Genomic DNA, 13697 nt, shown 5'->3' on the forward strand with positions numbered 1-13697 from the left:
CCTCTCCCACTTGCCGGCCCCCAAGGTCGGCTCAGGCTGAGCATCCCAGGCCCAGCTCCAACTCCCCCGCGGGATGGTCACACCGCTTCCACACCAGTCTGGAAGTGCTCGGTACTCCAGCCTTGCCCAGCTCATTCCCAGGCACCTTGAGCGTGGGCGTCCGGCCCCAAGTCCCCGGCAGCATCCACAACGACCCGGCGGCCCGGGTCCCCGCACTAACCTTCACCCACCTACTCCGGGCTCCGCGCCGGTATTAAGTGGAGGTAGGGAGGGGTAGGGAAGAGCAACTCGCAAGTTCTCAGCTTCTGGGACACCCACTCTCCTCGCTCAGGCGGCTACCCCCCGCCTCCCAGCTCGCCCTCACACCACCCCGCGTGAAGCTGCCCGGAGGCCTCAGGCGGCGGCGGAGCTCCGAAGCCGGCCCCCCCGCAACCCCACCACCTCAGCCCCACTCCTTCCCCCCAGCCGGGGGAACCCGGCGGCCGGCGTTCTCGCGCTCACTCATCGATTGGCGCTGCCTTGCTCCTCCGGCTCCCGTCGCGGGGAACGCGGCCCTGGAGACGGAGAAAGTCCGGCGGGGGGAGAGGGGCGGGGACCAAGGCAGGCGGGCCAGGGGATCGCCGATCGCACGGATGGGCGCGGGTGCCGGCTCGCGCTGTCTGGCGGGTGGCGGCGGGCGCGGGCCAGCCTGTGCGGCGTGAGGCGAGGCCGGAGTCGCGCGTCTGCCGCCCGCTCGCCTCGCCTCGCCTCGCCTTGCTCCGGTGCCGGCTACCCCTGCCCCCGGGAGGGCTGTCCCGCGGAGGCGGAGGGCTCTCGCGCGGACCCCGGGAAGGTGGGGCGGGGGGAGCCGGCGAGCTGCTGAGGAGGGGGCCGGAGGGAGGGAGCGAGCGCGGGCGGCGGCGGCCCGGCCCCTCCCCCTCCCGCCGCCGCGGAGAGCGCAGGGAGCCGCCGGGGGCTCGGCGGCGGCGGCGGCGGCGGCGGCTTCTGGCCCCGGCTCCTCCTCCTCCTCCTCCTCGCTCCCTCCATCTGCCGTGGTTATGGCCCGTCGCTGGAACACAAAAGAGTCTCCGCGGTGGAGGTCTGCGCTGGTCTTGCTTTTCCTCGCCGGGGTGTACGGTAAGTGTCCGCGTTTCCGCTCCCCCCCTCAACCCCTCTGACAAAAAAAAAGCTAGGGCGACCCGGAGCCCCGAGGCCTCCAGGACAGGGGCTCTCCGAGGAGCCGGCTAGAGAACCCGGCTGCCGACGGGACAAAAGACCCGGCGAGGGGTGGATGCAGCGGGAGAGGTGTCCCCCCCCACGACACGGAGATGCTGTGGGTCGGCTCGTCCGCCTCCAGACCCTCGGGGGTGTTGCAGAGCGGCTTGCGCGTCCCCGGAGCTGGGGGGAGCCCCCCAACCCCCCGAGAAGCTCGAGGGTGGCGGGCAGACTTCCCGATCCGGGCTGGAGGGCCCCGGCGGCCGGCTCCTTGGGAACTCGTCGCCCCTTGCACACTCTACACACGACAAAGATGTACGGTGTGGGGTAGAGAGAAAGGGAGGTCGCCCCCCGCCGCCGGCCGGGACGGTCCAGCCCCCCTCGACCCTCCCGGGGCCAGGAAGTTCTGTCCGCAGTGCAATTCCCACCGCACCGACTCCCCGCCTTCCCTAACTCGCTGGTGAAGCAGCCCGCTATTTTCTTCCCATCCCTGCACCTCGGGGGCCGAGGCTCTGCTGATCCCCGGGCATGCAAGATCCTGCCCCTTACTCTGGAGCAACGCGCGGGAGAAGGCCAGAAAATAGTTTCCATCCAGCTCTTCCTCAGTCTCTCCCTCTTGGGGCGTACATGTCTGTGCTGACTCCCGGTTCGTTTGTCGTCTCATCTATCGTTGTCCGCTAATGTTGTCACTGTTGCTTTATTCCAGTCGGTGGGTTATTATTACGTATATATGCCTTTGAGGTTAAGAGAAGGCTGAGGCTATGAGCGAGGACCAAGCTTTATGTATTACACAAGGGTCAGAACTAGAGCTACATGGAATTCACTGGAAAGAACATTCATTGCTTAATAGACTTTGAGTTCCACTTCTGACTTGACTGTTCTTAGTTCCTTCAGTTAAAAAACACCGAATCGTTGTTTCAGAGAACACCGTTAACCTTTACTTTGGGCAGTTGTGGTTTGATTTCTTCAGAGGGAAATAATTGAAAGTTGCCATTCTTAGATAAATTTTACTTCTAAAAATTGCCACAAACGTTTAATTCCACCCATGTAATTTACAAGGGAGCATTATCTCTTTTGAAAGCACTTATCTATAGGATTGAATGTGACCGTAACTTTTAAAAACCTGAGAAATTACAGGAAATGAAGAATTTAGTGAACTGAAATGGACCTTTACTAACAACCAAGAAATTGTAGTTTTCCTGTACGGTTCACAATGCATTGCTGCTCCCTGAGCTGATTAATATATTATTATTTTTGTTTGGGGGGAATTGGTCCACATTTGATGTGGTCATTGCCAATGGTGTGCTTATTTGTGACCAGAAAACCCAGTGCAAAACTTTTGATTGTTAGTTGCATCAAGTGGCTGTGATCCCTACTTGCCTGGTGACTTGTGGGTTTGGGTCTACACCAGAGATCAATAAGCTATTATGTGTTTCTTCTAGCCTGAAGGTGGGTGTAGTTCTGCACTAGGTTTGGTGTAATGGTCCAGGAGAGAGAAGAAAGAGAGAGGCATCGTTAATGTGATTAAGAGTGTCCTGCTTTGTCCTCTACTGTAATCAGAATTGAGGCAGTGTTGTCTGATCAAAATGGATAAACAAACAGGTTCTCTTAGCTCTGCTTTCATTAAAAGCTATGCCATTAGTATTTGAACTAAAAGTCTTTTGGCCTCTAGGGATAAGAGGCTGTGAACCCCATAATTTTGTCTTGGTGCACAAGAATGACTTTATAGTAGGTGCTTATCAGATATTTATGTTTGGGGAATTTGTGTTTAGTGAGAAATTGTTAGTAGGCAAAGACTGAAGCTCCTTTTTCCAACAATGTGGCATCAGATTATAAAACTAGCGAGTGATTATGCGAAGGGTTGATATACCAAGCTACACAGCAAGTTTCAAAGTATAAAGAAAAAGGAGGTAGTGAGCCAGGCGGAACATTAAACTATGAGCAGAGATTAAAGGAGCCCTTCACTCCTTCATTGCAGTTGGGGAAAATCTCTTTATTGCTACACTTTTTGTCCTCTTCTGTCTCTTCAGTCCTCTGTGGATTTGTATTAGAGGAAAAAAGCTGAAACAGTAGCGTGGGAGGGGGTGTGCGTTCATATAGTAGTGAGGTTTTATTTGTGTGTCCAGTCATTGTGACGAGTAGTGGATGCATCCTGAGAAGTACCTGTTCTGAGCCTATGGAACAAATACACCCTGTAGTTTATGGAGCTGTCCCTTGTCTACATCAAAACATGTGTTTTCCAAAAAGTGGCTTCAAAAATAATGAGAAATCTCTGTTAATGCAACTGAATATTTGGAGTAACGCTTAACTTAGACCCAGTGTGTTGGGAGGGGCGGGGGTGGAATACAGGTGGATTGGCTATTGGGGCAGTTCCAATACTAGCTCTTCACAGAGTGACTCTTTCTTGTCTATTAAAATGTAGTCGTAAATGGCTCCAGGTTGTGCCATGAATCTTTGAAACATTTCAAATGCCTTAAAAAATTATCTGTATTTTGGTGTTTAGTCTCTTCACATGACCAATTTCATGGACCCTGTAACTATTAAATGTGACTGTTTTAGTGGAATAGTATATGACTGTTTCCCTTCCAAGTTACTTTTCTGAATGCCCACACCTCATTTGAAACTCTTGATTATGATATGGAATACAGTTAATGTTTTATAGGAGTAGTTGTTCAAAGACCGATAATTATCTTCACGAGCTGCTATATCTTAACTGCACTGAATGTTCCTGGCAGGAGAAGGTAAAGGTTGACCTCTGCCGTTGGAAGTTTGTAGGAATAAGAACAGTTAGTGAGGGCAGCTGTGAGCTTTGCTGGGCACTGTGTTGTTCAGTCGCTCAGTCGTGTCCAACTCTTTGCAGCCCCACGGACTGCAGCATCCCAGGCTTCCCTGTCCTTTACTATCTCCCAGATTTGCTCAAACTCATGTGCATTGAATTGGTATGCCATCCAACCGTCTAATCCTCTGTCTCCCTCTTCTTCTGCTTTCTATCTTTCCCAGCTTCAGTCTTTTCCAGTGAGTCGGCTTTTTACTCTGTTAGGCTGCCTGTAAGGGGAGAAGGTGTTTTCTCCATATCTCACATGGGGACATCTGACTGTTAGAATGCATGGAGGTTTCTCTGACTGTCTCCTGGTCAATACAATCTAGCCATAATTTGGTAACTGTGGCAGTTCCATTACTTTCCTTTTCCACTTCTCTTTGTCTCCCAGATCAATTTTTTCTAATCTTTTTTTCCCCCTACTCAAACCTAAAATAAAAATAAAACCATAAAATACCTAAAATATTGCATTACTCCCAGAACAAAACAAAGTGCATGAAATAATACTTGTTGGTACCACCTGAGATTCTCGCTGATGTTTTCTAGTCTATTCCACCTCCCTTCTGTCCTGCTTCCTTTCCTCATTTACTGGCTTGGACCCACTTATAGAATACAATTCTTAGTTTGTAAAATTCTGCCCTATGAGAAGCCTTAAAATGTAACTTAAAGTGTTTGTTGTATTTGTATATCATTTTACGGTAGCCTTGAAGAGTTGTAGGTGGTTAAGTCTTCAGTTACTTGCTCCTAGAACCTTTGAGAGCAGTGAGAACTCTTCCTGACGTATACTGACTGACTTGTGACAAAACGTTATCTTTAAACTGATTTTCAGCTCATTGTAGTCAAAAGTTCTTTCTGTACGCACTGCTGTTCTAGATGTTGTGGGAACATAACATATCTTGCAGTTTATGTCCAATGGGTGAGTCTTTCCCAGTGAATTTTATGAAACTTTCTGCAGCATTTTATAAATTTCCAGTTTAAGGATAGATGAGAAGTTCCAATTTTAGAAAGATTGTAGAAATAACTAGAATATAATAAAAAAAATCTAAACTGGATTCCAGTTACTTCTAAGAAAGTCAAGCTTGATTACATAAAATGTTGACTAAAACTAAATTAATTGCTTAATACTGTTTTTGTTTCTCTGAAGCATTTTTATATTTGGGGTTTCTTTGTTGTTTATTCTTTTGTCATATCAGTGAAATTACAGTTAAAAGAATGAAAGGTAAAAAGGAAATGAAAGGTAAAGATACATTTAATATAGACAAGATTTATGTAGATTTAGATAGAAAATGTTTTATTTTAGAATGAGTTCTAATCCTGTTCCAGCTGCAGGTCTTTATAGGTAATTGAAGGTTGTTCTAAGCTTAGGAGTTGAGGTTGAATCAATAATTTCCAATTTCTCAGATTACTTTTCCTTCCAGTTTCTTAATTTCTCTTCATTTTCTCCTCACCCCACCCTGCCCTTTGTGACAGGGGTGAGTAAGATGTATCCCACTTAATCCTCATTTTCTAAGGCGCAAGACTAGATCCTACAAATACAAGTTACCGGTCTGTCTGTTCAAATGCATGTCATTAGTCTTTTTAAGTAGGTGCAACGGTAGATGTATATGTAGATCGATTGTCTGTCTGTCTGTCTCTTTAGTTTCAATACAGAATTAGCTTAGGGAGTTCTTATTCTCTAAACTATAGAAGGAAGGGAAGGAAACTAACATCTACTAAATTAAGTTCAGATACTGTGCTTGGTCTTCATTCAATGCCCGTTAATCTTCCTTAGGTCTCATTTAGAAATCCTACAAGGTATTATTTCTTTTTTTTTTAGTAGAATCTCAGAGAAGTTGTGCCTTGTCTAAGCTCATACGACTAGGAAACAATAGATCCGAGACTGAAGCTTAATCCTGTCTGTCTCTTCACTCATTCATTTAGCAAATATTCGTGGAGTACTTACTTGCAGTAGGTAAGACATGACAACCTGGTGAACGTCGTTTCTGCCCTCGTGGAGCTTATAGTCTAGTGAATAACTTGTGTGCTCTTCAACAAAAGCAAACAGGGGTCAGAGACAGTGAATAACAGACACAGAGCAGTTAGAGGAAGGCTTCATTGTAGAGAACAGGAGACATGAAGGATAGCTAACCATGTTATGATTGGGATAGGAGAGCTTTGCACAGGGAAACAACCCATGAAAGATCCAGACCTGGAAAAGAGCTGATGTGGAAGAGCTGTGCAAGAGCTGGTGTGTTTCAGGTAAAGAAACAAAATCAGTAGCTGGAACACGGTGGTCGTAAGAGTGATGAGGTGAGTCTAGATTCTCAGGCCAGAGCTCAGGGTGTTGGAAACCAACATAGAGAGTTTGGGCTTGTTTTAAGTGTAACTTATTGACACAGTTTAAGTGACATAATGTGATTTATGTTTTGAAGCAGTCGCTTTTGCCACTGTGTGAATTGTTGAGAAGTAGGCAAGGGCAGAGGAAGGATGATAGGTTTTGGCTGAGAGACACAGGAGCTTGGACTGAGGTGGTAGCGGTGGATAGAAGGAAGAGTATGGATTGCCTTTTGATAGGGAAGAAAGGGGTACTTTCTCTCCTGCCGAAAGAGGAAAGAGGTCCATAGGTTTGGAGGTAGGATGATGGAGAATTAACAGAATATGAAATCATCCGGTGAGAGTGAAAAAAAGAGCTGAGAGGTTGAGGGTCATTTCTGTTTCCATAATTCAGTAAATCAGTGTAGACCGTAGGAAGTTAAGTTTCTGTTTTTTAATCTAGAAAAGAGAAGGCTAAAAACATCCACTGCAAGAAGGTATATTGTGAATAGTTGTGCAACACAGACCCTGGGAGTGGGCTTAGATTAAAGTTAAGGGGAGAGGCTTAAGAAGGCTTCTCTGGAGAACTCAGTTCTAAGGAGTGTCACTTTTGTTGATGAAGTAAGTACAGAACAAAACTTCCTACAGTGTTTTAAAAGTGTTTCAGGCAGAAAATAAAGGGCAGAACAAATGTTAGATTTCAAGGTCTTTTTGCCCAAGTTTAACGCTTTCTACTAAGTGATCAATTAAAGATTGTTGTTCATCTTAGGAGAGTCAAGAATACATTGGTGGATCAGATAACTTAAGAGTTTTTGGAAAAATAAAATTACCTTTTACCTTCCCCTCCCTAGACTGAATAGTTTATTTACAGAAGATATAACTTTAGAAGGTTCCACAGCTTCAAAATAAATGAAACCTACTGAATAGTTTGTTAGTTCTTGAATATTTGATAACTGAGACCAAATAGTTTTCTTCTTCTTGAATATTTGATAACTCATTTCCCTGCTAGTATTACTTTGGTAAAGACATGATATTGTTGTGCATTCATGTTTTCACCACTGCATAAAAGTAACTTGATACTTACCTTGAATACACTTCCATTTCAGTTTTTAGAGCTGGGAAGTGGTGCTAATCTTTTCATGTTAAATGGAGCACAGTGGGATGTGTCATAGTTGGAATGTACCATTCAAATGTAATTAGCTGACTTAATTCATTGATTGTTAAGCTATCTTTTAGGTTTTAGTAAGTTGGAGAAGACATGAATCTTTTTGTCTGGCATATTCTGAAATAGAATTCAGGTTCTTGGATTTATTGCCTGTTCCAATGACACCAAAACCTTTTACAGAGAGTTAGAATACAGAAGTCCTTTGCAAAAAGATGCCTCGTTTAAATACTCAAAATAACTCTGAGGTGGGTATGATTAGAAGAAACTGAAGCTTTGAGAACAGTGATTTTGCCTAAGGTTCACATCTCTTTACTGCTGTTCTCTTCACATAGAGACCCGTTATCCTTTAATCTCCATTATTGTAACAGTCCCAGCTAGTCTTGAGTCTTATCCTGATTCACTCATATCACACAGAGCAGCCACTGCAAGAAGGTATATTGTGAATAGTTGTGCTATTCACAAAAAGAGGGACTCTTCTAAAGTGAGGATATGATTACATAACTTTCTTGCTTAAAACCTACTAGTAGTTCCCTTTTCTTAAAATAGGAGCATCACTAGGCCCTTCAGAACCCAGCAGATTCTCCCTTTGTTGTCTCCTGTCGCTTCCTCCACCATGCCCCTCCCCACCACGGTGTTGCTGCTGCGCTATACTAAGCACTCACTGAACGCGGGTCTCTGTCTCCTGGCCTTTGCACACACTGCTCTTTGCCTGGTTTTATCCGCCTTCCTCCACCACTTTCTTCTCTACACGGACTACTGCTATCCTTCGGCTTGCTTTTTGGTGTTATCTCCTTTGGGAGATCTCTCCTGGTTGCTCCAAACTAGGTGCCCGTTACCTAAGCTTCTCAGATTGTTCTTAATATATGCAAATTTGGTATTTTCCTGTTTTACTTCTCTGTATTTCCCCCTGGAGCAGCACTGCCTAACAGATGTATCATGTGAGCTTCAAGTGTAAGTCATACACATGGTTTTAAACTTTCTAGTATCAACATTAAAAAAAAAAAGGAGATCAATGTTAATAATTTATTTAATAGATCTAAAATATTTTGATGTGTAATTGATACAAAATTATTAATTAGATATTCTGCATTATGTTTTTCATACTAAGTCTTTACAATCTAGTGTAAATTTTATTCTTATAGTTCATCTCAATTAGATTAACCACATTCAAATGCTTAATAGCCACTTTGAAAACAGTATCTATTATAAACAAGCCCTGTGATCCAGCAGTTCTGCTCCTGATATAAACTCAGATTCAAGGATGTCACGTGCATCAGAAGACATGTTCGAGGATATTCATAGCATCCTTACTTGTTTTAATTCCAGACTAGAAACAGCCCATATGTCCATCAGCAATAGAATGGATGAATAAATTATGGTATGCAGAATATTCACATAAGGGAAAACTGTACACCAGCAGTTTCAACTTTTCGGACTTGGGGCTCCACAATTATTTTATTTTTTAACATGGGGTGGGCAGGGGAGATGTCCCTGCTGCTGCTGCTCTTGGCTCCCACTCCCACCTGTAAGTAAAGTCGCTCAGTCGTGTCCGACTCTTTGCGACCCAACGGACTATAGCTTACCAGGCTCCCATCCGTGGGATTTTCCAGGCAAGAATACTGGAGTAGATTGCCATTTCCTTCTCCAGAGTATCTTCCCAACCCAGGGATCGAACCCAGATCTCCCACATTGTAGGCAGACATTTTACCGTCTGCGCCACCAGGGAAGTTCTCCATCCCACCTGAGGGCTCCACAATTACTGAGGACTCAAAGAATATTTTTATATGACAGAAATAGATGTTTTTAAATAATATGATAAAGTTGAAAAAGAAACCCCATTACGTGTGACCTTAAGTGGCATACAATTTAAAAATATGTAAAATGACAACTAAAATTTCCCCTAAAAAAGTTAAATAAGAAGAATGGCGTTGCTATACATTTTTGCAAATCACTGTAATGTCTGGCTTAATAGAAGACAGCTGATTTCTCATGTCTGCCTCTGCAGTCAGTCTGTTGTGACATGTTTTGCTTGAGGTATAGAAAGAATAGCTGGCTTCACATAGATAACTGTGTGAGAAGAATTTTAGTAGCTTTTTCAGATAAATGTGAATATTCTTTGATGCTGCACCAAGACTTGAGAAGTAGTAGCTTTTTAAAGTTTAGTTGCAATGTGGAATCTGAAATCAAATTAGTGAACTCTCTGTGTTCTGTTAAACTCTGAAAGGGTCTTGAAAATTTCCAAGAGTCCACTGACTGCACTTTGAGAACAGCTTGCTCTCATTACAAGAACAAGTAGAAAAAAACAAAGTTTTAAAAAGAAGGAAAAGAACCAAATCACTGCTGCAGGTAGGGTGGGTTAATTTCACATGTTGATTAAAAGAAGGTAAACACACGATTATGGCTCCTGTATGATTGCAATGTTAGAAGTTAGACTAATGTAGGAGAGTAGTTGCCTCTTGGAGTTGGGCAGAGGTGGGTAGTGATTGAGATGGGTACCAAGGAAGCTTCTGGGGTGCTGCCTAAATTTATTTCTTGACCTATATGGTGGTTTACACAGATGCAGGTTTTTTAGATCATAACTCATGGAACTATAAACTTGCAGTTAGTACATTTTTGTATGTATATTTCAAATAAAAGTTATTAATATCTTAAAAAATAGAGTAATGCTATATAATAATATCCATAGAAGATTTTTTGGTAAGGTAGATTCTCTTTAGTGTTTGCATTTAGTTTTTGTTTGATTTTTCCCCCATTGTGTTTGATAATTAAAAACAATTTTGAAACTCTGAAAAATTTCATATGTATTCAAAAGTAGAGCACTAGTATAATTAACCTGATATACCCAACATCCAGCTTCAACAAATGATCATTATATGGCCAGTCTTGTTTTATGCCCTCCTCCACCTACTCCCTAAACCCAAATGATTTCGAAGCAGATCCCAAATATCTAGTCTTAATAATATTTCAGTATGTATCTAAGATGTGGAGGCTCCCAAAAACAAAATTCGGTGAAAATCTTAGGCCCAATACTACTAACTAATTAAAAAGTTCACAGTTCCTGTCAGTACATGTCTAGCGATATGGTCTTCCCAGGTGGTGCTAGTGGTAAAGAACCTGCCTGACAGTTTAGGAGTCATAAGAGACTTGGTTTGATCCCTGGGTTGGGAGGATCCCCTGGAGGAGGTAATAGCAACCCACTCCAGTATTCTTGCCTGGAGAATCTTCATGGACAGAGGAGCCTAGCAGGGTATAGTCCATAGTGTCACAAAGAGTCAGACATGACTGAAGCAATTGAGCATGCACACACATGTCTAGCCATATATGTAGATTGCTCTAGTTATAATATAAACATAAAGTTTCAGAAACCGTTTGAATCAGGATGCAAAGAAGATCCTTACTCTGTGGTTGAGATCTGTTCAGTCTTTAGTGTTAATGGTTCCCATCCCCCACCTTTTTTCCAAAACGTTAAGTGTGATGTTTGCTATAGGTTTTTGATAAACTCTTAATCAACTTGGAGCTACTACATGAGTTCCTATATAAAATAAGTTTCTGGGAATAGACATTTAATTTTGGCACTTAAGAGTTGTTATTTCTGAAATGATCTTAAGTTATTTATAAGGACCAGAAATTATACCTAACAATACAGGACAGTACTTGTTGAATAAATGAATTTGTTTATCCATGAATGGAGTAAATTACATTCATGTGAACTACTGAGGTTCAAGTAGTTCAATGTTGAACTCCTTTTGCATTTATGAGATAGACCAGGACAAGTTGGTAATGGTATATTATCTTTTAATCTGCTGGAATACATTTACTAATTTTTTAAGGCTTTGTGTTTTTATCTATGAACTCAGTTTATAGTTACTGCCAACTTTCTAACTCCCTCCACCCCTTTTCTTTCTCCTGTAAGCTGACTTTCTCTCTCCTCTGGCCATTTTTCATTTTTTCACATCTGTTAATCTATTCTTTTAGATCCACTTATAACAGAGTACACCTTTTAAAATTGATTTCAGCTGTCAGGAACAGTGTGGTGTTTCAGTTGCAATTAGGAAGGAAGAGTAAGAGTTTACGACCTGTATAGCTACAGTTACAATAAGAAAGCAAAAATGAACAACCGTGTTCTGCTGACAGGAGAAATGTTTTCATTCCTAGTGCAGATAGACTTTTGTTTCACTAAGCGAGATAATAGAGATGAGCCTGTGAGAGGTCAGCCCCTTCTTATGAATGAGCCTTATGACCAAAGAAGCAAGTAAGATACTTCGGTGGAGATGGACTGGTTCCACAAAAAGAAGAATTCCACCTGAAGGTGGGGGTCTGTGGAGTAAAATGGAGATGCTGAATGAAGACTGAGCTCAAATCCAGGGATAGGACCACTGTGTTCTGCCAGAGGGGCACTTCTAGTCTGTTGGGGATGATTATACTTTAAGACCAGACTTATTTGCTCAAAAGGTAATAGCCAAAGAACTGTGTAAGCCATGACCTTGTGTCCCTCACATGTTTATAAGAGTATCCACGCTGGTACCGAGGGTGGAAGATGGAATGAGAGCCTACTGTTTGTGCTGCTCTAGTAGAATCACCGCACAAACTTTAGGTTCTAATGTCAGTGAGTAAGTCTAAAGTGCAGGTCTTTTAAAACTCCCTGAAATCATCTTCAGGTATACTATACATGTTTTACAATATTCGGTGCTGAATAGCATACTTTCCTTAAGTGCAAAACATCCAGTTTTCTCTCTGGCACTGGTAAAGAAGTTTTTTGAGCACCAGATGAAATGGTTGTATTTAGAGGCCATGTGAAAAATGTGAGTGAGTGTAGGTAAAATTGCATAAATTCAGTCTGAAGTGGATTCAGCTCTACATTACTTTTCCCACTGCGTTACAACAAGGAACTGAGTGCTTGATTTGATTGAAGTATGTGGGTATGTTACAGAGAATTCAAAATAAGATACATAATTTATTCCCACTTTTTATTTATTTTGTTTACTTTTTAAAAAAATTAGTCTTTTGTTTCCCTGACCTAAGTAGGGGGCTAGCTACAACAGAATTTTAAATAATAGAAGTTATTTTTTTTTTATAAGTTCTTTTTAGAACTGTACTCTGCAACTATAAGGGCATGGTACTTCTGGAGAATATATTTTTTCAGTTTCTACCTCTTTAAGTCAATTTTGTTAAAAATACTAGGTCATATTTTCCTAGAATATTATAATTTCAACTCTATTTCCATATTTGCCTTAAAGTTATAAGTAATGTGCTCTCAAAAATATTTTCTGTGTGTGTCCTGGCTTTCTTTTTTGTCCTTTCGTTTTTTATCTTTGTCTTTTTATTCTAGAATTTAAAGATTCTTCAATTTAGTCTTCTCACTTGTAACTTTCTACAGTATAGTTGTTTATAATATAGAAATGTCTAATTCCTCAGCTTAGTCTTAAAAGTTATAATTGTCTGGTCATACGTATGTAAAATAGTTGCCTTTACAAATCATCTTTCCTGTTTATAATATGATGGGTTTTTTTTCAGTTAGCTGTGAAACTGATTTTTGTCTTTTCCACTCTCCCACAAAAGGTAGAGACTTTCTACTGTCTACCTTTCCCCTTCTCCTGCTTGCACCCCTGCTCCTGAGAAGATGGTAAGAACTGTACGTAGGTCCTTTTCTTAGAAACTAATCCACATATGCATATTCATAGAAAATGTCGTATGTGATATTATGTGATTCCAGAACTCCTTAAAGCTTGTTCATGACCCCCAATAGCATTGTTCTTGAACCAGCTGCATTGGTACCATCTAAGAGGCTTATTATAAATGCAGAATCTCAGGCCCTGCCCTAGATACTGAATTAGACTCTCCATTTTAACAAGATCCCCAGGTAATTTCTTTCATATTCAGGTTTGAGAAGCACTGTTGCAGGAGATTAGATTCTTCTGTAGTGTTGTGATGTGATCTATACTGATGGTTTTATTCTTGATATCTGTGAGCTTGGAAATACACACATGCACACACACACATATGTATCTAGATTCCACTTACGAGAGATATCATATGGTATTTGTCTTTGTCTGACCTCTTTCACTTAACATGATGCCGCCCATGTTTCATTAAAGGCAATATTTCATTTTTTCTTGCTGAATAATATTCTGTCATATATATCACAATTTCTTTATCCATTTATTTATTGATAGATATTTAGATGTTTCCATAGCTTGAATATTGTAGATACTGCAGTGAACATAGTAA

General features: G+C 42.1%; 1 protein-coding gene across 2 annotated transcripts in view; it reads left to right on the top strand.

The window, feature by feature from the left end:
• The first annotated feature begins 632 nt into the window (after positions 1-632).
• Positions 633-13697, top strand: part of LRP12 (LDL receptor related protein 12) — a 93633-nt gene continuing 80568 nt past the window's right edge. For both annotated transcript variants that reach the window (XM_055546470.1, XM_055546471.1), the window contains exon 1: positions 633-1116. In XM_055546470.1, the coding sequence (XP_055402445.1) occupies positions 1038-1116 (79 nt within the window). In that variant the 5' untranslated portion in view covers positions 633-1037. The remainder of the gene's footprint in view (positions 1117-13697) is intronic.

This window comes from Bubalus kerabau, chromosome 14 (genome assembly GCF_029407905.1).
Source record: "Bubalus kerabau isolate K-KA32 ecotype Philippines breed swamp buffalo chromosome 14, PCC_UOA_SB_1v2, whole genome shotgun sequence".
NCBI lineage: Eukaryota > Metazoa > Chordata > Mammalia > Artiodactyla > Bovidae > Bubalus > Bubalus kerabau.